The following is a 25,283-nucleotide window of genomic DNA, read 5'->3' as shown; positions in this document are numbered from 1 at the left end:
AACCACGATCCTCCTGTCTCAGCCTCCCAAATGTTGGGATTACAAGCATGTGCCACCATGTCCTGCTACTGTGAAATCTTTTAGTTACCAAAACAGCCAACAAAGTGCATAATATTGATGATGATGACGATGATGATATAATTATAGTTAGCATTTGCTAATTTCCCACAACACAGCAGGAACCCAGTCGTGTAAGCACCAATATCTTCACCATTTTCAAGATGGAAAACTACCTTTTGGCAAGCTGAGACCTTTCCTAAGGTAACATGGCTGGTCAGGTAAACTTGACAAGTGGCAGCACTGCTTTCCTACTGTCATGAGCAAGGGGACACAAAGTCCATCTTAAGACTGATAAGTAATGTCACACACAATTGTGTCTTTCCACAATGTCACGAGGTTTATTCAACATTCAAAGCTTAGAACACAGATAGGAAATTATTAGGACATTCTCTAAGTTAAATTAAGCTAGTTTTGGACACTGGGCGGCTGCTTTGCCAAAAGCCAATTAGCTGTGGATGAGCATCAAACAGTACGTTTCACAATAATAATTCTAACAATTCAGGTTGGGCAAATGTGCTAGACAACATACCGATTCTATCATTTGAGCACTTGAAATAATTAGCCAACAACAAGCTACAAACAAGCAGGGGAAGGAGGTAACAAAACAAGTCTGGGAATGGAAGAGGAGACTGCAACTTTGATTTGGGCGCAGAGAAGGCTGGAGTCACATTGATTCTTGCTCAGCAAAGAACAGGGCTGAAAAGAAGTTGCTGGGCCGGAGTCCTACCCACAGAAGACTCCTCATGGCATGAGCAGGAGCCCATGTGCCACGTGCTGAAGAGGCTGCTCTTGTTTTTATAGGGTTCTTTTAGGTGCTGTCAAGTGTCTTCAGCAGGCTTATTGAGCCTTGCCAGACACCACAGATGTATTGATGTAAACCCATTGGATGCAGGAAGAGATTTATGATCCAGGGGTTCGTTATCAACTGCAGCATAGGTGTGCTGATCAGAGACATAATGCCGGCTGCTTTAGGAGTTCCTGAGGTTGGCCCATGCCCTATACAAGTGGCATGTCCGAACAAGTTTTTTGTGAGTTCCTGAAGCTGCCTGTCTCATGCTCTATATACCTACTGTTTGGGAGAAGGAACTAGTAATAATATGTTAAAGGGACAGATGGTTGATAGACAAGAATCAAGACTGTTGAAAGTCTGCACTCACTTCCTCTGGAGCAGTCAAAAGACACAAAGGAATGAGCATGTGTTGGAAAAAAAAATTGCTAACATCACTGCCAGTCACTGATCTGAACATGCCACGGGTATTAACTTGATTAATCCTCACAACCACACCGGGGTACATACCATCTTTAGAAGGCTCATTTTACAGCTGTTGAAACAGGCGGACATAAAAAACAGTGCAGCCAGGATGAGAAGCCCAGGATTCCCCCAGAGCCTGGGCATTGTACCTGGCTTCCCACAGCCATTTGGTGAGTTCTGTTCATCAAGTAGGAACCGGCACTGTGGCAGGAACTTGACATGCGGATCTCATTTCCTCATCCTGACAACCACGAGAGGAGCTCCCGTCTCCACTTTACGCTGAGGCACCAGGACCCCATGTTGTCTGATAATGTTCAGTTACCCGCCAAGTAGAGGCACGTGTCTCGCCTTTCCCTGAGCCTCTGTTAGGAAGTTTGTTGCAGTAATAGACATGGAATTCAGGTCCACAGACAGCTCTTATCATTGACCTCTGTTTCTCCTCTTCGGCTTCAGCCTGACTTATCAGTGTTTCTGGCATCTCATTGTGGATAATCAATTCTTCTGTTCACACATCCTCTGCTCCCTTTGGCCTCTTATCATTACCCTGACATGAATTCCCAGTTCTTCAAGCACACATGTAAACTGAAACAAGAGAAGTTTTGGGGGTGTCTAAATGTTGCACAACTGATAATATTCTCTGGGACACAGTGCCCCAAACAAGAACAACACTCAAAGGACAATGCTGTTCAAAACCTTTGGGTGGGTGCTGAATCTCTCTTTCTTTCTCTCTCTCTCTCTCTCTCTTTCTCTCTCTCTCTCTCTCTCTCTCTCTCTCTCTCTCCCTCTCCCTCTCCACATGTTTGAGCAGAGTCAGACAAGGTAAAGGGAAGCAGCTGGACAGCTTAGAAAGCTGGTTCTGCTAGGTGCCCCTTCTCTAAATAAAAGCAGAAGATCCACACAAGGAAGACAATAAAGAATCTACTTTAAAATCTCTGAAAAGTAGCATAGAGTAGAAACAAGTTCAAGAGGGAGAGAGAAATGAAATACATAGGAAGTGCTAAATATTATGACTCTCCGTAGTTAAAATAATAAAACATAATATATAGTAAAAATAACTTTAATATAGTAAAATGAAGGAAGGAGGTACTTGAAACTGGTGAGATTTTATGCATGATAATTAATGAGAGAAATTATTGTGGTGGAAAACAATGGAAATAAAACATGGCAGTGGTTTTGTTTCAGGATTTTTACTTTTCTGTTTTGCTTTTGTAAGGCCTGTTCTAAGCTGTTGGGTCATATGCTCCTTTTACATGATGATAAGTACAAAGGGTTGTTAAAAGACCAAAGTATAACACATCTGGTTTTGCAGATCGTCATTGGCTTTATTGGCGATACTAGAATGGGACAGGAGTCTAGACCAAAAATAGTTATAGTTATAGCCAGAGTAAAGGAAGTGAATTCAGTGCAGGGAAGGAAGGTGCAGACAAGTGTGATTAGTTAAAGCACAGCTGTGGCTTATTTGAACTTGGAAGGAATAGTTGGCTACTTATGATTGGCTGAGACTTATCTACTTTCTACTTATTTATCAGGTCAAATTTTAGCACTGAAAAAGTCTTAAGCCCAACTTCTGCTCTATATCTTCTGTGTGCCTTTTATATAGTTGAGGGCACACACTGTTTAAATAAACATACTTTCTTCATTTGTAGCACATTGCAAACATGTCTTTATATCATTAAATTCTTCTAAACATGAATTTATGTCTGTATAATATTTCATCATCACATTTACTTAACCATTTTCCCATTGAGAATTAATATTGCCTTTTTTCTATAATAAATAATGTTGTGATGAACCTCTTTCTTCACATTTGTGATTATTTCTTCAGGAAAAAGAATCCTGAAAGCAGAATATTTTGATTTAAAAAAATACTACAACTGTCAAACTCCATATATTTTGATAAATTTATTTCCAGAAATGCTGTCAATTTATATTCCCACAGCAAAGTATAATGATTCAGAATTTATTTCAGTCAGCTGCTCTGAATACAACCCTTTTTTATCAGGAAAAAATTATTTTTATTAGCAAATCATCTTTGGCAGCAATAGCTATTTAAGCTAAAAAATGCATGCATGATGCAATTATGCCAGGAAAATTTGAAAATCAGCAAAGAAATAGAACTGAATGATAATGAGTCGTGGTTATGAACCCATTGAAATTTTATTCACTGTAGCAATGTCCTGAAAAAATGCAAACAGTTTGCTCCCTGAGTACTCATGGGAACACCAAGGGCTTGGAGGTGGGAGCATTGGCGGATGCCGAGGTTCAAAACAAGGTTTTACCACTTACTCAGTTTACAAATTTGGCTAGGTAAATTATTCTCTCCAGACCTTCTCAGTAAACTGAAGAAAGTGTCAGCATTGTTGTGCAGATGGTGATGAAACATGGGAGCAACTTACTGCCCTGTGGAGATCTGCGCGGCGAGCCTGAAGCCCACGGGGCTCTGAGCACCAGCGCGCAGCTGGTCTCACCTGGGCCACGCGGGGCCTGTGCAGCACACCCATCTCAAAGGCTTAGTCTCATAGAAGTATGCAGACTGTTTTATTAATCATTTTTATATAGTTATATTTGAAATGGTACTATTTTGGATATCTTGGCTTCAAATAAAACGAACGTTTTATTTGTGTAAAAAGGAAGGATAATTTCTTTCTTTATACTTATTATTTTTATTTATTTTTTTTGGTACTGGGGATTTATTATTTTGTATTGGGAATTGAACCCAGGGATATTTGACCTCTGAGATATTCCTCTGGCCTTGTTTTAGTTTTTAGTTTGAAACAGTCTTGCTTAATTGCAGAGGGTCTTGCTAATTTGCTGAGGCTGGCCTGGAACCTGTGATCCTCCAGTTTCAGCCTCTGAGTACTATAGGTGTGCTCCACCATGGCCGACTGAGACATGTTATTCAAATTAATTATATTTTGTATTTCAAATGCTCTTTCCTTTCTAAAAACCGTGGCTTGCCTTTATTTAGTGGACAGCTCTTGTCTAGGATATAATAAAGATTCAATAAGTGTTTTTTAGAAGAAATCAAGTGGGTTGTTTCTCCACTCTGAAACTACTCAAGTGTCATTTTATTATCTGTGGCATCTGGATCTCGGGATACTAAAACATTTGGTAGAGTCCTCTGGTCCTGATGGTATGGGTGGGGATTATCCATAAAATGCAATTGTTTGTCAGAGGACTGAGTGGAGAGTTTAAAAATAGTGTCCCCCTCCCTCCTCCCACCCCGTGCCTATCCCTCACGAGTTATTTCTGTTGGCCGTGTTAGGAACCTGACATTTGATTCATTCTCCGTGTGTCCGGCCTCGGTTCTTTAAAACAGAATGGACAGTTAGGGAAAGATCAGAGCCCGTATGGCTGATGGTGGCAGCCCTGGGCCGCCCCAGGCCGATTGGAATATCCAGGATGGCAAAATGCTTGGTCAAGATCCAGACGCGGCGAAGCCTGCACTTGCATATGGTGAACCACTGTAGCAGCAATGTGTTTGTGCGTCTGCTGAGACACGGCTCCAAGGTCACAGCTCGCAATGCAGGTATGTGCCGTGCCCTGGGCTGTGGGCCCGAGCACGGGGAAGCCTGTGGGCTTCCAGCTCCAGGCTCACGGCTAGTGACTCAGAGAGAAGCCAAGAGTGAATCTGCTGTCAGGAGTTTCTGCTGAGCTAGGAGACAGAGAGAGGAAGAGAAGCAGAGACAGGCAGGGAGGAGCCGGGCAAGCAAGTGGTAAGGGGGAACCAGAGGTATGTTCCCTGTTCAAGGAAAAGGCATAAAGTCTTCAGAGGGACAGATGGTGCTTTCTGTTCAGCAGAGACGTGGAGGCAGTGGTCGTGTGTCCCTCAGACTGCTCCCTAATGAGAGAGGAGGCCGGTAAAGTGGAGGGGCAGTCAACACAGCCCTCTCCTTATTGTTTAAGGGTTTGGGAGCTCGGGTCTGCTTGACGGGGTGAGGAAAAGCTCCCCTTCATCTTCAAAGCTGAGCTTCACTGAAAAAAACAAAACAAAACCAAAAAACAAAACACCAGCTAAAGACTTCAGATGAAACTGCCATTCTGCCCAGTTCATCTTTCTTGTAAATATCATGATTTATGGTCCTTGGGAAAAGTAGGACTTGAAATAAATTAATAAAAAAAAAACTTGTTTATTTTACTGGGGATTGAACCCAGTGTCATTCTACCTCTGAGCTATACCCCCAGTCCTAGTTTTTTGTTCTTATTTTGAAACAGGGTCTCACTGGGTTGATGAGAGTCTCATGACTTGCTGAGGCTGTCCCCGAACCTGTGATCCTCCTGTCTCAGCCTCTCAAGTACTGAGATTACAGGCATGCACCACAACGCCTGGATGAAATAGAAATTTAAAGTCAGATACTATACCAGTAAAGAAGCTGTGGTCAAATGCAATATGTAGTTTTCACCAAATGATTTAAAAAATATGTAAGGGCCGGGATGTAGTTCAGTGGCAAAGCGCTTGCTTTGTAGGAGTGGTGCTCTGGGTTCGATCCCCGGTTCCAAAAAGATTAAAAAGAAAAAGAACCCCTTAAAAATAAGAACAAAAATTATATTTATGTGTTCTAGAAAATGTCTGGAATTGGGCATATCTCATACATATGTGTATAATTCTCTTCTAAGTGAATGGAGATGAAATTAGCTGTATTTTTATAATGACATAAGCAATACATTATGTATCCCTGTTGTAAAGATTTTTAAAGGTAAAATCATATAGAAATGTTTTCCTCTACCCTAATATTCTCAAAAGCCAGCCTATGAATACTGACACATATGGCATATATTAGGACATTTTTTCATAAATGGAATTGTTATGGGTATATAATTTTATAATTCATTTTTTCACTTAATTACATGACTTAAAAGACTTTTCATATCATAACATATTAATATACATTATTTTTAAATGGCCAAATAATATTACACAAGCTAAGCTATAATACTCACTTATTCACCAAATTATTGTTGGAAATTTATATTTCTTAGTTTTAGCTGCAGGAGTGCACCAGTGAATGTAGACACTGACGTTTCTCTCTGATAGATTCTGTAAGGGTGTGTGTGTGTATGGTACTAGATATTAAACCCAGGGTCTAGGTTTGAGCTAGACCTCCAGCCCTATTTTTTGAAATGCGGTGTCTTACTAAGTTGCTGAGACTGGACTTGAACCTACAATCCTCCTGTCCAGCCTCCTAAGTAATGGGATTACAGGCATTTGCCACCACACCTATGGTGGCTATATGGTACATTCTTTTTTTTTGTGGGGGGGGGAGAGGTCTGGGGATGGAACCCAGGGGCATTCGACCTCCGAGCTACACCCCCTGCCCAATTTTTTATTCTTTATTTTGAAACAGGGTCTCACTGAGTTGCAGAGGGCCTCACTAAGTAGCTGAGGCTGTCAGCGAACCGCGATCCTCTGGTCTCAGCCTCCCAAATGCTGGGATTACAAGCGTGCGCCATCACGCCCGGCTTATATGGTACATTCTTAAAAGCATAATTGCTGGGTAAAGGATATGCAAAATTTAAGTTTGGGTGGAAATGGTCAAAATATACTCCAAAAGACACTAAAAAGACAACTATGAGAATTCCTGCACTCCCACGTCATTACTATTCCCAGATGCAACCTGTTTCTTAAAAGTTTGCGGAAGGGTTGAAAAAATGAAATTTTATTTTTTCAATTTGTACCTCTCTTTTTATTAGAGTTAGCATCTGCTCAAATGATAATCGGCCATTTGCATTTCTTGTTTAGAGGATTGCCTGTTTGCTTGCTTTGTACATTTCTGCTGTGGTTTTGTCTTTCTTTACAGATTGTTAGAATTCTTTTATAATCTGAACACTAATCTTTTGTCTTTTACAAATGTTAACTTTTTTCTAATGAGTAGGTTCTAAGCCTTCCACTTTTTTTTAAATGCTAGCTTTGTGACAGAGAAGCTTTTTATATGTACAGACAACTTTTACATGTGAAAGCTACTTAATTTTTGTATATTGTAAGTCTTTATTTTTTGTCAGTTTTTTTATGTTGAGATTATAAAGGTACCTGGCATGTGTTTTTTCCCCACATTTAATGCATTAACTTGGGCTATACACAATTACTAACAATCAACTGCTTTCTATCTAAACAAATGGCACTTTTATCTAGCACCTAATATTGCTTTTGCTTAATTTTTAGCTTCTGGAATTTTTACCTGTATGTGACATGATATAGGGATAGACATCCTTCTTCAGTTGGTTGGCAATTTTTTAGAAAATTATTTACCATAAACAAATTTGCCTTGTATTCTGAATTGCACACTTTAGTATTTCTCCTCCATCACTAAATGTATAGAAAAATTTTGATATTAAATAGGTAAGATTACCTCACACACATTTCTCTTTTTTAGAAAATATTTTTATTTCTAAAGCAATTTTAGGGTCCTGGTAAATAAGATTCCCATCTGTCTACCACCCCCACATGTGTATCCCTTACCAGGGTTTGTTACAGTTGAAGAATCTGTATGGGAACATCATGAGTACTGTTATGTCTGGGGTCTAGAGTGTCCTCCCCAAAAGCTCACATGTTGAAAGCATGGTCCCTAAGGTAGCAGGTTTCAGAGGTGGAATGTGGCTGGAGGAGGGAGTCACTGGGGGCATGGTCTTGAGGACTATATCTGTTCCTGGATTATTCTTCCTCCTCCTCCTTCTCCTTCTCCTCCTCCTCCTCCTTCTCTTCCTCCTCTTTCTCCTCCTCCTCCTTCTCCTTCCCCTCCTCCTCCTCCTCCTTCCCCTCCTCCTCCTCCTCCTTCCCCTCCTCCTCCTCCTCCTTCCCCCCCTCCTCCTCCTTCCCCTCCTCCTCCTCCTCCTTCCCCTCCTCCTCCTCCTCCTTCCCCTCCTCCTCCTCCTCCTTCCCCTCCTCCTCCTCCTCCTCCTCCTCTTCTTCCTCCTTCCCCTCTTCCTCCTCTTCTTCCTCCTTCCCCTCCTCCTCCTCCTCCTCTTCCTCCTCCTTTCCATCCTCCTTCCCTTCCTTCTCCTCCTCCTCTTCCTCTTCCTTCCCCTCTTCCTCCTCCTTTCCATCCTCCTTCCCTTCCTTCTCCTCCTCCTCTTCCTCCTTCCTCCTTCCCTTCCTCCTCCTCCTTCCCCTCCTCCTCCTCCTCTTCCTCCTTCCCCTCCTCCTCCTCCTCCTCCTCCTCTTCCTCCTCCTCCTCTTCCTCCTCCTTCCCCTCCTCCTCCTCCTCCTTCTCCTCCTCCTCCTCCTCTTCCTCCTTCCTCCTTCCCTTCCTCCTCCTCCTTCCCCTCCTCCTCCTCCTCTTCCTCCTTCCCCTCCTCCTCCTCCTCCTTCTCTTCCTCCTCCTCCTCTTCCTCCTCCTTCCCCTCCTCCTCCTCCTCCTTCTCCTCCTCCTCCTCCTCTTCCTCCTTCCTCCTTCCCTTCCTCCTCCTCCTTCCCCTCCTCCTCCTCCTCCTCCTTCTCCTCCTCCTCCTCCTCTTCCTCCTTCCTCCTTCCCTTCCTCCTCCTCCTTCCCCTCTTCCTCCTCCTCTTCCTCCTTCCCCTCCTCTTCCTCCTCCTCCTCCTCTTCCTCCTCCTCCTCCTCCTCTTCCTCCTCCTCCTCCTCCTCCTCCTCCTCCTCCTCCTCCTTCCCACCATAAGTGGAGAGTAGCTTTCCTCCACCACACTTCCCTGATGCTTCTGCTTGCAGCTGACCAACCATGGACTGAACCTCTGAAACCATGAGCCCAAATAAACCTTTTCTGCTCTAAGTTGTCCAGGTATTTTGGTCACAGCAATGAAAAAGCAGACTGATACAATGACCCAGTTTCCACAGCTTACATCTGTGTCATATATTCTGTGAGTTTGGATGACGTTCATCCATCATTATGGAATTATACAGAATAATTTCACTGATGTAAAAATCATCTGTTATCTTCCATTCTTCCTCCTTTTCCCCAACTCTTGGCAACCAGTGATCTTTTTACTGTCGCCATATTCTTGCCTTTTCCAGAAAGTCATATAACTGGAGCCAGACAGTGCAGATTAGCTTCTTTCAGATTAGCTTCTTCACTTAGCCATATGCATTGAAGATTCCTCCATGACTTTTCATGGCATTTCTTTTTATCACTGAATAACAGAATAATATTTCATTATCTGAATGAAACCCATTGCTTTTTATACAAATTTTTCTGATTATTTTCTCCATTTATTGTTTATGAAAATAATTTGGTACTTGTAATTACACTGAACTTGAGTAATGAGAGAAGAACTGAATTTTCAAAAGATCAAGGCCTCTTATTCAGGAATATCATAATGCTTCTTCATTTATTGAGATTTTCTTTTATGTTTCTTGGTTATGTTCTATCATTGTCCCCATGAAAATTTTACATATTTTATTATAGATATTTCTGGCTATTGTATGGCCAGTTTTATTTGTGCATTTAGCTATTTTGAATGTTTTTCCTTTGTCACATTTTTATATTGTCTTTGTTGGCATATAGTAAACCACCTGCTTTGATTTACTGATCTTGTTTTTGAACACCTTACTGAACTCTCACTCATTAATTTGCCAGACTTCTTTTAATCTTTTTCTACGTAGATAATCATATCATCTAGTAATAGGTAAGAGATTTGTGTCTTTTTTCTAGTATTTGCATTTCATTTTTGTCTTTATCATAGTGTATTATCTAAGGCCATCAGACTCTTACTAATGTGTGGTAAGAATTTTTTTGTCATCTTCCTATTTTTGGTAGGAGTTTTGCTATTACATATGGTTTCTATCATCACATTGAATTTTAAATTGATGAAAGAAGAACTGAATTTTTAGAATATTGAGGACCGCTTTGAAATATGCAATTCTATCATAGATACCTCAAATCCTTGCCTTTCAGGAGATAAAGATGTAATAGCAAACTCTTTAATAGACCCACAGCCCAGTGTGATGATTGACCATGGAGATGAATAGATCCACCAGATGGTATGACAGGTGCACAGTCATGATGCCATTAGCAGCAAGTAAAGGAGAATCCTAGTTGACACTGGTCTAAATAATGAGGCAATTTATCACAAGTCCAGAAGCAGATAGGACTGCAGAGTGGAGAGCCAGTGTCATTTCATCTCTCTCCCCTACTCTTGCCCTTTGTCCAGGCTTTCTCTCAGAGCAGTGGTCCTCAGCCTCACAGGATGGCTGCTGGACTTTCTTCTGGTCTCCTTTAATTATAACAGCTTCAAGATGTAAAGAGTTTTGCTGGGCATGGTGGCACATGCCTATAACCTCAGTATTTGGGAGACTGAGACTGAAGGATCTCAGATTCCAGGCCAGCCTCAGCAACTTATCAAGACCCTGTTTACAAAAGGGATAGAGGTGTATCTCAGAGGTAGAATGTCCTGGTTGGTTCAAATTCTAGTTGAAACAGACAGACAGACAGACAGATAGACAGACAGACTACACCTTTCCAGAATGTTCTTATTAGAAGGAGAAAAAAGTCCTAGGAAATTCCTTCCTCAAGCCTCATTCACTCTTTCTCCTTTAATTTTTATTTTTCATGGTTGGCATTTATGCTCATTTCTAACTCAAATGTGACCAAGAGACAAGAGTTACCATGATTAGCTTAAGCTAATGATTTGGGGGTGAAATGGACAATGGAGAGCCAACCGTGGACATTCCCAGATAATAAGCATCTGTATCATCTGTAGGAGAGCATTCCCAGAGGAAGTGACCCATGGAATCTTGAAGAGTGAGTAAGAGCCAGGAAGAGGCAAAGATACAGAGTCATGGCCTGGCATGACACATGAGCAACTCTATATAGATGCATATGGTAGAAATATGTGTGGTAAAGAAGAACATTTTTGTCCTGTGCTAAAGAGTTTAATTTAATATTTACATGAACCAGGCATGGTAGTGCATGCATGTAATCCCAGTACTTGGGAGACTGAGACAGAAGGGTCTCATGTTTGAGGCCAGCTTCAGCAACTTAGCGAGAACTTGTTTCAAAATAAAAAATAAAGTAGGTTGGAGGTGTATCCCAAAGGTATATTGCCCCTGGGTTCAATCCCAGTACAATACCCCTCCCCCCCAAAAAAACCCCAAAACCAAAACAAAGCAAAAAACAGTAGTCTGAAAGGTAGAAGAAAAACCCTCTTAAAAAAAAGAAGATCTATATAACTAACTGACATCTAAATAATTCCCAAGAACCCAGACCAAAGTCACAGAAACCCATCAGGATGCATTCCCATTGCTGTCATCACTTTGAGAAGTGGTAAGACTGGAGAGACAGGGGCAGCTTTGAAAGCAAAATTATGTAGAGTTTGGAGAAGTTGGAGAAGGTTTGGTGTGAGCAGTCAGGAAGAAGTCTGAGTTAACTATCAAATTGCTGATTTGGGAAACTGAGTAGAGGTGGTGCCTCTTACTGCATACACAGTGAGGGAGGGGAGGGGAGGATTTGATTGGGAGGAGATATATTTGGTTTGGACATATTAAGACTGATATTACCGGGTGTAGTTGCACCGTATGTATTGGAGCTCATTAAAGAGTTTTGTGTTGAGGCGGGCCAGAGATTCAGTAATGCATGTTTCCCAAACTAAACTGAGTTCTAATTTGTCTGGGCAAATAAATGTGGGGGTAATGTTGGGTTAAAAAATAAAATTAATCTCTTATAGGACCTCTTATACATTTTAATATACTAAAAGTCATTCAGTGTTTAACATATGTCAGGTCTTTATATGCATCAGCGTATGTATTCCTGTGCACACAATTTCACATGTACTATGTCCTGGATTTCTCTTCCATTTTATAGATGAGGAAACTGGGACAGAACAATTAAGTAACTGGTTGGTCCAAAGCAATTTGTATAAAGTTAGGGTTCAAATACACAAGAATGAATTTTATAGCTTTTACTATTAAAGTTAATGGTGATGTCCAAGAGGTGATGGGGTGTCCACAGGCTCCTAAACTTCTCTGTGCAGCATTCTTTACAAGGAGCAACTGGCAGCTTTGGAGGTGCCTGGTTACCTGTAACACCAGGTTGAATGACTCTGCAGCAGTATATCAGAACCACACATACAGTGAGGCTTCAAGAAAGAGGAGACAGAGTGAGGAGCAGAGAATCAAGACCGCCACAAAGGGGAAAGAGCTGTGAGGACAGAGGTGACTTAGAATTGTTGGATGAGAACCAAGAGGGTATAGAGTCTTAGAGTAGTAAGACAGAAACACACACATGAACACACACACACTACAGTCCTTAGAAGTATAGTGTCCAGTGGAGACCTTGGTGAGAACCATTTCAGTAGGCTGGGAAGAGCAATGGATGAGAAACTCAAGGTCAGGGAACACATGAATCACCCCTAGAGTTCTAGATATTGAAGTCACACAAGATGGTGTCAATGGATATCAACAGAGTCAGCAAGAGTAGATAGGTCGTGACAGGACACCAGTGAAAAGTGACTTCCAGAAGGAGAGTTCAGTCTGTAAGGACTCAGCCTTGGAGGATGGAGAAGGGACAAGAAGAATGCCAGGCCATGCTGCCCACCCTGGGTGTCAGGAGATGACTACCTACGTGGGTGGCAGTGTTGCAACTTTCGGTCAGGATGCAGGGACGGGGAAGATGCTAGAGTTTTCTGTGTGTGTGTGTGTGACTGTGTCTCAGTATAAGTTTCCATTCGTGCAGACTTTCCTGAGTCACCGGGATGACTCTTCATGGGTTTTAAATAGAATAAACCGGCAGTCTTCCAAAGATGCTCAGAGACATCAGGAACATTACTAGTATTAGCGATTCTGCCATGTCTGTGCCTGAAAGTGAAAACCCTCACCTGGAAAAGTCAATATCATTCTGAAGATTTTTTTCTTTAAATCCATGTGACAAGAATTTTATTTAAGGATTAAAAGGAGATATGAAGGAATATAAGGTTAATGGCATACGGTCTTGGGAAAGTTTAGCTTCTTCAAGCTGTTTAATATGAACAGGAAGTCTTTTCATGATGGCACAGAGAGAACATTAGAAGTTTTAAAATTTATCTTATTTCTGGTTTAAAATGTCAATCCTCATGTCAGCAAGTGCCTTTATTTTATATTTTGGCTTCTAGATTGGCTATGATACAATCATAGCAGAGCTGAAATACTCCTAAGCAACCGTAAGATGGACTGGGCAAAACTGCTGAGGACAAAAGAGGCGTTTTAATAAGGCTGCCAGGACCACAGGCGTACAGTAAGACTGTCCCAGGCAAATAAAGATGCATGGTCACCCTATATGACAAAACTGTGGTTTCACCAAATAAAATTGGGCCAGTAACAGAGAAGTTTTCCCACCATAGTTAAGGGGCCTCTCAGATTCTCTTTGGAGGAGTTTGGAGAAAGCAGTGTGAGCTTTGCAGTAGTCTGCTTCTGTGCAAACCTCTGCTCTGTTGCTTCCTAGCTTCCAGACCTTGTACAAATTATGTAACCTCTTTAATCCCCAGGTTTCTCATTTCTTCTTATGAATATAGCAAGATTATGTGCTTTAAGGTATCCAGCCTTATAGGCGTCATTAAAAATCCTAGTGCCCTTCCCTCCCCTTCATAACTTAAAGTGGAACAGATTATGGACAGGCATAGTCTAAGATGGAGCCACAAGATATCAGAGCTGGAAAGGGTCTGGTCAATTTTGCAGGTAGGAAGTCCAAGAAAATAGAATGGGGGTGACATAGGTAAGGCTGCTCTAATGCTTACTTCTCAGCTGGGGAGTGGAACTCAGGTGTTCTGAGTCCTAGGCCAATACTCCTTCCTCTCCATCATCTTTTCTGAGTCCTAGGCCAATGCTCCTTCCTCTCCATCATCTTTTCCAGAGGAAGTGTGATGGCTTGTGCTACTTTCTTCTTCCACTCTTTATTCATTTTCTCATCTTTATCCCCAGTTAAAGAATGCAACACACACACACACACACACACACACACACACACACACACTCAATAAGTGGTCAACATCAGTAGACTGACCAGAGCTTAGCCCACCTTTGGAAGGTCAGTACTGTCAGTAAGCAGCAGATGTGTCACATCTGCAGAGACCTGGCAGGTGCATATGTGCTTGATCTATGGTTGTCCCCTTCTCAGATCCAGCATCTCCCTTTAGTAACAATATCTTGAATGTTCTTGTTACCATCCTGAGGTGCAACTTAGAAAACAGTTACTTACATGAAACTTTAAATTTAAAAAAGTTATCTTATAGAAGGATAAATTAAAAGTAAAATTATAAGAAGAATTTTCAGTGTTTTTTTCTTCATCAGGAAGCAGAATTAAGGATCGAGGGGCTTAGATTGTGGGGGAACTAGTCAGTAAGGGCTGAGCCCGACAGGTTAAGGTGATAATGTTTATCACTACATGGGGATCTCTAACACCTTGGGCACCCTGCTGGTGATGATGTGATATTCAACTCTTACCAAAAGTCTTCCTTCAATTTACCCTGTGGCTGCATTTCTGAAAGATTAAAGCTAAGTTGCAGTGATACCCCAAATGTTTTAGGTTTAAAACAGATATAGGCTATAGATTCAGGTCATTCTAAATAGGTTTGTCAACTGCAGGGAAAATGTTTGACATTTGACATTTGAAAGTTGTCTAGGATGCAGAATAAATCTTTGTGAGACTGTCCTAAATATTCAGGATATATGGCAGCCTTGACCCTTACCCCAGCATCTCTGACGATGTGATGCCTAAGAAGCGTCCATGATTTTCTTTACTTTTTTCTTTGTGGTATTGGGGGATGGAACCCAGGGGCTTTTCTACCTCTGGGCTATACCCCCAGCCCTATTTTTATAATTTATTTGGAAACAGGATCTCACTAAGTTGCTGAGAACCTCACTAAGTAGCTGAGGCTGGCTTCCAACCTGTGCAATCCTCCTGTCTTAGCCTCCGAAGCGCTGGGATTACAAGCGTGCGCCACCACGCCCAGCTGTCCATGATTTTCTTAAAGCATCCTCCTCCTGGCGCTCCTGCTCTGAAGTTTGGGGGGCATTTTATAATTGGATGTCAGCATGGGGTGCCTCGGGGCACTTTAGAGGGAACCATAATGCAGTTCCCAGTGAGTCCTCTTGCTCAAGCCTCCAGGCATGAACAAAAGCCTTGTGCTCATGGGGAAGGCACCAGGTGGCCATGACAGAGTTGTAGGTAGGGCTCAAGATGTACCCTGTAAAAGGACCCAGTTTGGTTTTAGCCTAGCAATGCTGGAAGACATGGTGGATTTCAACATGGAAAGATATTGCCAAGGGGTTGGAGTTACTGAGAAACCCAACCTTCAAAGTCCACTAAGGAGGTTAGTAGAGTTAAATGCAAATTGCAGATGATCTGTTATGTTCTGATATCCATAAATGCCTTTTCACACTGTTCTTTCTTCCACACTTTTGATTCTTTCCATAACCTGGAGCAATAGTTGGGGTTACAAGTATCCTCATGTTAGGAAGTCCAGTGACACCTGGTATCACATTGCTGTGTTCATAATAATTGTTATGCACAGGAAACTAGATGAGGGTCCTTAGCCAGGCTTGTTAGCTATTTTGCACATGCATGAGTTGCTGGAAACCTCAGCTGTAGCATTTGGCTTCTGTCACACCTAAGCTCAGAGTTAACAGGTTGGTTTCTGAGTATAAATAAGAGCAATGCTCATTCATTTTCACCTGCCACTAATTTTGCTGTGCACTCAAAAAGTTCCTATATTTTTCCTTCAGCAATAAGATGAAAAACAGCTTTCCCAATAGCAACATCTATCAACAGCCTACCAAGTAGGTTGTATCATGCTCTAAGATGCTCCTTCCGGACCTGCCATTATATTGAGTCTGTGTGAATGGTGCTGATGGGAATAGACAGGCACTCTGCCTATTTGTCCTCAATGGCCAGTCTTTTCCATAAGCATTGCTAGCTATTTCACTTCATAAGGTATGTCCTCAAATTAAATACTAACAGTGATAGTATAAAAACACATAACTGTGTTATTATACTAAAATATAATAGTTAACATTTACTGAGTGTTTCCTATATGTATCCAGAAACTTTATAGTAATTATTCAATTTTAATTAGCCTGCATAATTATATAGATTAAAAAACGATTTCCTTTTCCTAAATCATTATCATTTCTTCTAAAGCAAACAAATAGTTCTCAATATTTATACTTGAGCTTTGTGAATATATTCAGGAAGCATCTCAGATATAGATGAAGTAAAATAAATTTGATGGAGCAATGTAGATACTATTACTAACTTCATATTTCTGGTCTCTTTGAACATTCTCATTAGAATTTACCAGAAAATGTATGTAGAAAACTTTTAGCACCTATAAGGAAAATTAAGAAAATATGTATAACCATTTATAATTGAACTTATCTTGCATTCTATAGTAGACATGTTAGAAAACTAATATACGTGTTGGTAAGATGATACTGTTTGATAAAAGATCACATGTAGCCCATTCTTCATTAAGATAGTAACATTTTTTGCAGGTTTTTAGAAGCTACAGACATCACTTGTACATCCATTATCTTATTTACCCTCTCCACAGCCTGATGAAGTGGATGTTGCTCCTATTTTTTAGTTAAACAAACTGAGATCCAAGAATATTAAGTGATCCTACCTACTCAATAACTGAGGTCTCATAATAAGTACATACCAAGAATTATTAGGTTGCCTTATTTGCTCATCTCTGGCTTCTCCTTTCTTCTCTAGAGGTCCTCTTTTGACCCTTTTTCTCCCTAGCTTTTGCATTTTAGGGAGAGCATCCAATTTTTTACTTTTCATGATTTTGACTAATCTCACTTAACATAATATTCTCTAGTTCCATCAATTTCCCTGTAAATGACATAATTTTGTTCTTCTTTATGGCTAAGTAAAATTTCATTGTGCAAATATCCCATAGTTTTTTAATTCATTTGTCTTTGATGGGCATCTTGGCTGGTTCCATAGTTTGGCAATTGTGAATTGTGCAGCTATAAACATAGATACACCTGCATTAGTTTGGTAATTTGGTTCCTATTCTTTTGATAGATAACCAGAAGTGGTATCTATATGGTAGGTTCATTTCCATTCTTCTGAGGCTCCTCCATACTGTTTTCCAAAGTGGTTGCACTACTTTGCAAACCCACCAACAGTGTATTAGAGTTCCCACTTCTCCACATCTTCACCAACATTTGTTGTTGTGTTTTGAATGATTGCCATTCTAGTAGGACTCAGGTGAAATCTCAAGGTAGTTTTGATTTTCATCTCTCTGATTGGTAATGATAGTGAACATATTTCATACATTTATTGGACATTTTAACTTCTTCTGTGGTCTATTTAGTTCACTTGCCCATTTCTTGATTGGGTTATTTGTTTTCTTAGCTATGAGTTTCTTGAGTTCTCTGCAAACTCTAGATATTAGTCTTCTATCAAAGGAATAGATGGCAAAAATTTTCTCCCTCCTGTTGGCTCTCTGTTCAGGTTCCTGATGGTTTCCTTTGCTGTAAAGAAGCTCTTCAGGTTAATGCAATCCCACATATTTATCTGCCTTTTAGTTTATTGTGTCTCTGGGGTCTTGATGAGAAAGTTTTTACCTGTCCCTATGTGTTGAATGTTGGACCTATGCCCTCTTCAAGGAGCTGTAAGGTCTCTGGTCTGATTTCCAAGTCTTTGATGCATCTTGAATTGACTCTTGTGCAGGGTGGGAAAATGGAATTAATTTCCAATTTTCTGCATATGGTTATCCAGTTTTGCCAACACCATTTGTTAAAGAGGTTATCTTTTTTCCAGTGTATATTTTTGTCCCTTTGTCAAAACTCATTTGATCAGTGTGTGGCTTTGTTTCTTAATCTTCCTTTCTTGCCCTCTGGTCTATGTGTCTGTTTTTGTGCCAGTACCATGCTGTTTTTATTGTTATGGCTTTGTAGTATAGTTTTAAAGTCAGATGTTGTGATGCCCCCTGCATGATTATTATTGCTGCTGAGAACTACAGTGGCTATTCTGGGTTTTTTTGTTGTTCCAAATGAATTTAAGGACTGATTTTTCTATGTCTGTGAGAATTGACTTTGGTAATTTAATGGGTATTGTGTTAAATCTGTAGATAACTTTTGGGAGAATGACCATTTTGATGATATTTATTCTGCCTATACAAGAACATGGAAGAGCTTTCCATTTTCTAAGGTCTTCCTTAGTTTTTATTCAATGTTTTATAATTTTTTGTAGATGTCTTTTACCTCCTTGATTTGGTTTATTCCTAAGTATTTTATTTTTTGTGGGATATCCTGAGTGGAAGTGTTTTCTGGGTTTCTTTCTTGGTGGAATTGTGGTTGGCATACAGGAAAGCTTCTGATTTTTTAAGGTTGATTTTGTATCCAGACACTGCTGAATTTGTTGATCAGTTCCATAAGCTTTTTGGCTTGTTGTTGAGTTTGTTTCTAAGTATATTATCATGTCACCTGCAAATAGGGATAGTTCTAGTTCTTCTTTTTCTATTTGTTCTCCTTTGATTTCCTTTTCTTGCCTCATTTCTTTGGTTAGAATCTCAAGTTCTATGTTGAAAAGAAGTGATGATAATGGACATCCTTGATTTGTTCCTGTTTTTAGGAAGAATTCTTCCAGTTTTTCCCCATTTAATATGATGTTGGATGTGGGCCTATTGCATATTATGATGTTGAGGTATGTTCCTTGTATTCCGATTCTCTGCAGTGCTTTTAGCATAAATGGGTTTGTCTGGTGCTTTTTCAGTATCGATTGAAATGATCATGTGATTTTTGTCTTTGTTTCTGTTTATGTAATGAATACATAGATTTTTTTTAAAAACATGAACCAGCCTTGCATCCCTGGGGTGAACCCTACTTAGTCATGGTGTATGATTTTCTTGATGTAATTTTGAATTTGTGTTGCTAGTATTTTTTAGGTAGTTTTGTGTCTACATTCATCAACAATATAGGCCTGTAGTTTTCTTTCCTTGAGCTGTCTTTTTTGGTTTTGGTATTCTTGTAGTGTTGGCTTCATATAATGTATTTAGGAGAGTCCTGTTTCTATTTCAAGAAATAAATTTAGGAGTATTGGGATTAGCTCTTCTATAAAGAGTTTATAAAATTAATTTGGAAACCATCTGGTTGGGCTTTTGTGTGATGGTAGGTTCTTTAATGCTGCTTCAGTCTTTTTGATTGCTATTGGTTGGTTTAAATTTTCTCTATCTTCAATGCCAAACTATGGAACTAGCCAAGATATCCATCAACAGATGAATGGATTACAAAACTATGGGATATGTACACAATAGAATTTTACTCAGCCATAAAGAAGAACAAAATTATGTCATTTACAGGGAAATGGATGGAACTAGAGGACATTGGGCTAAGTGAGATTAGTCAATCACAGAAGTAAGACATTGGAAGTTCTTATGCAGAAGCTAGGAAAAAGGTTATAGGAGGAACTCTAGACAAAGGAGGAGTAATCATAGATGAGCAAATAAGGAGGTCTAACTGGGAGTGATGGGAGAGAGGAAGAGAGAAATTTCCTAATGTACATGATGTACATTCACAAACATATCAAAGTCAATCACTAAGCCAAACATGAAATGGAAGGAGGGGAGAAGAAATGGGGTGGGAGTTTGGGAAGGGGTCCATGTTTGCATGTATACCTCTACCATCTTGTACTCCATTAAGATGTATGACTACAGTGCACCAATAATTTTTTTAATTTCTATATCTTTTTTATTCAGTTTAGGAAGGCTATATTTATCTAGAAATTTGTCAGTTTCTTCCAGGTTTTCCATTTTGTTGGAGTATAGTTTTTCCAAGTAGTTTCTGATAATCCTCTGGATTTCTACACTGTTGGTACTATCTCCTTTTTGTAATTTATCCTTGTAATTTGGGTTGATTCTTTTTTTGGTTAAGTTGGCTAGTGTTTATCTATCTTGTTAATTTTTTTCGAGAAACCAACTTTTGGTTTTGTTGATTTTGGGTATTTTTTTTCATTCTCTACTTCATTGATTTCTGCTCTGATTTTAATAATTTCCTGTCTTCTACTGGCTTTGGGCTTAGACTTTTCCTGTTTTTAAATGACTTTGAGGTGTGTCATTAGGTTATTTATTTGGTGATTTTCTATTCTTATGTGGGCAGTCAGTGCTGTGAATTTTTCTTTTAATACTGCCTTCAAAGTGTCTCAGAGGTTTTTGATATATCTCTATTTTCACTTGTTTCTAGGAACTTTTGTATTTTACCCTTACTTCTTCTATGACCCATTCTTTGTTCAGCAGTGTGGTGGTCAGTCTCCACATATTTATGAAATTTCTCTGGGTCTTCTAATAGTTGATTTCTAGTTTTATTACATTATGGTCTGAATATACACAGAGAAGTATGTCACACTTTTAAAATGTGCTAGTGCTCACTTTGTGTTGTAAAAGACCTCACTAAGTAGTTGAGACTGTCCTTGAACTGTGATCCTTCTGTCTCAGCCTCCTAAATCCTGGGATTACAAGTGTGCACCACCACACCTGGCTTTACCTGTCGATTTTTGAAAGATAAAAGTAGCTATTCACTCCTGCACATCTTGAAGAGAGAGAAATTGTGAACTGTATTCTGTTTTGGAGCTATCTAATGCATCTGGCTGACAATTTGGTGTCATATTATAGATCTGCTCTGAGGAATACTGCTTTGATGCTGTCTTTATTTCCCACTGATAACCTAAGGCTTAACATTAGGAGGCTGGCCTTCAAGCCTGACAGTAGGCAGCTGGATTTCCCATCTATAAAAGAAGATGTTGATGAACCCATCTCCCCCAATACATTTTCCAAAAAATTTATACTTTTTGACCAAGAAATTTGCCTTTTAGATACCCATCCATGGAAAATGAACTGAAACAAGAGGAGAAAAAGAGCTATATATGTAAATATATTTCCTAGAGCACTGTTATAATTGCTCTGAGTTCACAGTAGATGACTAATTTGATGACTAAATAGAAATTTTAATATCTTTTATAAATGATAAAATGAGAGAATATTTCAAAATATAAATTTTTTATTTTAAAAATTAAATTAAAAGGGCAAGGTATAGCCGGGAGTGTGTGGTGCGTGCTTGCAATCCCAGTGCTTGGGAGGCTGAGACAGGAAGATCGCACTGGTTCAAAGCCAGCCTCAGCTACTTAGTGAGGCTCTCAGCAACTTAGTGAGACCTTGTTTCCAAATAAAATAGAAAATAGGTCTGGGAATATAGCACAGAGGTAGAAAGGTCACTGGGTTCCACTCCCAGTACCACCAAAGGAAAAAAAAAAAGAACAAGACATATGTTTGTACACATGATAGGATTCCAATTACAGGCTGAGTGAGCATCCTTTCTTTACCCAAAATATTTGAGACCAGAAGAATTGCAGGTTTCATTTTTTCAGGATCTAAAATATTTGTATAGACTTTACTGGTTCAATATCTCTAATCTGAAATCCAAAATGCTCCAAATTCAAAACTTTATTGAGCACCTACATACTCAATAAAGTTTGGATTTCAGAGAATGTCAGATTTTGGGTTTGGGGATTAGACATGCTCAACCTGTATATAGATCCATGAAACTATGCTTAGAAAAAAGACTATAAAGCCACACATACAAATGATGAGATTATTTCTGTATGGTAGAGTTTATAGTTTTACTATGGTAGAGTTCAGATTTATAATGCTATATTGGTGATAGTGTTGACTTCCAAAAGATAGCACTCTCAATTAAAATGGTGAGTTATCATCATTCTGTTCTTACACAGTTTGTGAACCTGAATCACATATCTAAATGCACATGTTTCCAACCATTTGAGAAGTGTTATTTATTTGGGGTTTAACATGTTGATCTTAGAATATCTGGTTCAGGGTCTATTACCAAAGGATGTTGTTTACAGCCAAGATACTGTAGACAAATTTCAGGGACTCCTTTTCTTTTCTTTTGTTTTGTTTCTATCTGTAGATTTTTGTGCAATATGAAAATCTGAAATACACAATAAAGAAAAACTATATCTCTTTACAGGCATCCCATTGCCTAAAGAGGACACTTCGGCTCCCCTGATCTCTAGCTCACCAGTGAAGGAAGTTCGGGAGTATGAAGCTCCCCCAAATGAAGAGGAAGATAAAATGAAAGAGGAGCCCTTAACCATCTCCGAACTCGCATACAACCCAAGTGCCAGTCTGCTCCCCACCCCTGTGGATGACGATGAGATTGACATGCTCTTTGACTGTCCAGCGAGGCTCGAAATGGAAAGGGAAGACACGGATTCATTTGAGGACCTGGAAGCAGATGAAAATGCCTTTTTGCTTGCTGAAGAGGAGGAGCTGAAGGAGGCTCGCCGAGCGTTGTCATGGAGCTATGACATTCTGACCGGCCATTTTCGGGTGAACCCACTGGTCAAGAGTTTTTCCAGGCTCCTTGTGGTGGGCCTGGGGCTGCTGCTCTTTGTATTTCCCCTGCTCCTCCTCCTTTTGGAGTCAGGTATTGATCTCTCCTTCTTATGTGAAATCCGCCAGACACCAGAGTTTGAGCAGTTTCACTATGAGTACTACTGTCCCCTCAAAGAGTGGGTGGCTGGGAAGGTCAGCCTCATTCTCTACATGCTAGGTTGCTCGTGAGGTTAATATCTTTACAGACTAAGGGCTATATTCAATACTAGTGACTTTTCTTTTTTCAATAGATGCCTGGTTCTGAATGGTCATGTGGTCATCAACAGGTGTTCCTTTCTCATTACTGATCAACTTAAATCTTTAAATTAGCTTTCCAAAATTTGATGCACTTAAATAAAATAGAGTTATTTTAGTTGCAGGTCAGGAAGATGGCCTTTGAATAACCAAAATATGTTTATTTTTAATTGTAGTGTAGATGGCTATTAATCATAATACATTGAACTGAATTAGATTTTTCTATTTTTAATAGTTGGTACCATTACAAGCTATAAAATTCAGAATCAGACTTTTAGTAAAAACTGAAAGGAAAGTTTTTGAATATAATCCTTAGTGGAAATGATGTCCTCCAACCAATGCCTATACAACTAAATTTATGCTGGGTTTTCCTTTTTGGTTTTTTTTAAAAATATTTTTATGTGTTCAAACTATTTTGGTAAATTTTTAGCAAAACAAAAGAAAATGAAGCCTCCTGGAGTTATTTAAGTATACAGATTGTAAGACTGATGCAAAAAAGTATATCGGGAATTTTTTAATGTTTTGGCACCAGTTTGTTTTTAAAATATTTTTGGCTAAGCAGTTCCATAATCTGTCATTACCTGCATGTGAGATAGAAAATAGATAGAAAGAGATTGTAGTAAGTAAGCTTCCTAAACAGATGGGATGAGAGGAGGTAGAAACGGAGAGCATGGAGTTGACATGGGGAGGTCCATTTCCAGATATTTTGGACAAGATGACTTAGTACTTTGATTTTTATTCTGTCCATATATTTGAGCTAGGGAAACAGAATGAGTTTAAAAGAAAGTGAAACTTTAAAGAGAAATGGCAAAAAAGCTTAACAGTTCATTGCTGTGGTATATTAACCCAAGAGTGGATGTAGTTAGGAACTGGATGGATGGAGAGGCGCAGAGAAGAGCTGTGGTGAGGTTGGCGGGCAGGTGGCAAAAGGAGACAGTCGCTTTCCTGAAATTGATGGTGGCACAGGCTCTCTGATGTACAGAATAGCATACCCATTATCCAAGTTGACATGGATATGTTTAAGCAGAAATAAATAAAACGAAGAAACCTTAAGGTAAAGTTTTTGGTCCCTCATACCATTCATTGTGATTCTATGAGAGAAACTTTAAGTGTGTGTGTGTGTGTGTGTGTGTGTGTGTGTGTGTGTGAGAGAGAGAGAGAGAGAGAGAGAGAGAGAGAGAGAGAGAGAGAAAGAAACACAGTGTCACCCTTTGTAGTAGATAATCCTTCTTTCCTTTTTAGTTTCCTTAACATCTGAACCTAATTGTAATTGGGGCTTCCACTGAGGAAATTGATCTAGCTTGGGTGAAGCAGAGGGGGACAGATAACCAGACAACAGAGGGGACACTGTCTGCTCCCTCCTTCCTACCATTAGATTCATTAAGTGAGGGGCTGATGCTGACCATGCAGACTGCTCACCAACACTGTGGCGTGTGGGAGAAAGAAGAGGGCATACAGTAGAGGACAGAGCACAGGGGTTCTCCCTGGATTGAAAACATCGATGTCCTTCACTCACAAAGAGAGGGCCCACCCCATCTCTCCCTTAGTTTAATGACACTCCAGCTGGATCATCAGTATCATTTCAGAACAGGGCATTCTGGTCCCACTCAGTCAGTGGAGCTCTGAGAGTTTATTAGATGTTTAATGTGTGTGTGTGTGTGTGTGTGTGTGTGTGTGTGTGTGTGTGTGTGGTACTGGGGATGGAACCCAGGGGCATTCTACCTCTGAGCTACATCCCCAGCTCTATTTTTTAGTCTTTAATTTTGAAAAAGGGTCTCATTGAGTTGCAAAGGACCTCACTAGCTGAGGCTGGCTGTGAACCGCGATCCTCTTGTCTCAGCCTCCCAAATGCTGGGATTACAAGTGTGTGCCACCATGCCCTGCTCTAGATGTTTAATTTTTAAAGGAAGATTTTGAAAGCTTGTGAGGTCTTCTGTTGAACACATTATAATATATATAGTTCCTATATGTATATGTACACATATACATATACACATACTTGCTCTTAAGTTTGTGGGTTTTCCTTCTCACGGACTTTCAGTGATTTATACTGATACAAAAATAAATTTTTGTAGTTGGAACCTGCAGCAATTTATTTTGGAAGTTTGCAAATGGCCAGATTTGACCTTGAGGTTTTTATTTTTATTTTATTTTCTCATAGGACTTCTAAGTCATCCTGTCTGACAAAAGCAGTCCCCTTCTAATTGTGCTTCTCATCATTTTCTTTGACATTCTAACCAAGTCAAATCACCTAGCTCTTGCTTTAAAAGATAACATTAAATAACATTTTTAAATTATGGAAGTCATATATTTCCCACCGTAAAATAGTTTTAAGAATACAATAGGACAAATATCACATGTAATTCAACACATAGATTTGTGTTAAGAAATTTTTTT

General features: G+C 39.8%; 1 protein-coding gene across 2 annotated transcripts in view; it reads left to right on the top strand.

Annotated features, from left to right (window-relative positions):
- The window catches only part of FRMD3 (FERM domain containing 3), a gene marked incomplete at both ends in the record, with an annotated part of 271,973 nt that extends 249,153 nt beyond the window's left edge, over positions 1 to 22,820 (top strand). Inside the window, 2 exons of one of the 2 annotated variants that reach the window (XM_080709443.1) lie at positions 4,706 to 4,841; positions 22,225 to 22,820. In XM_080709443.1, coding sequence (XP_080565569.1) covers positions 4,715 to 4,841; positions 22,225 to 22,820 — 723 coding nt within the window. Of the gene's footprint in view, positions 1 to 4,705; positions 4,842 to 22,224 lie in introns of those variants that run through there. The other variant, XM_080709442.1, reaches the window with a different exon arrangement.
- Between the last annotated feature and the right edge of the window lie 2,463 nt (positions 22,821 to 25,283).

The sequence above is a fragment of the Muscardinus avellanarius genome (genome assembly GCF_963383645.1).
Source record: "Muscardinus avellanarius genome assembly, chromosome: 13".
Classification (NCBI taxonomy): Eukaryota; Metazoa; Chordata; class Mammalia; order Rodentia; family Gliridae; genus Muscardinus; species Muscardinus avellanarius.
This window is presented reverse-complemented; position numbering and strand designations above follow the sequence as displayed.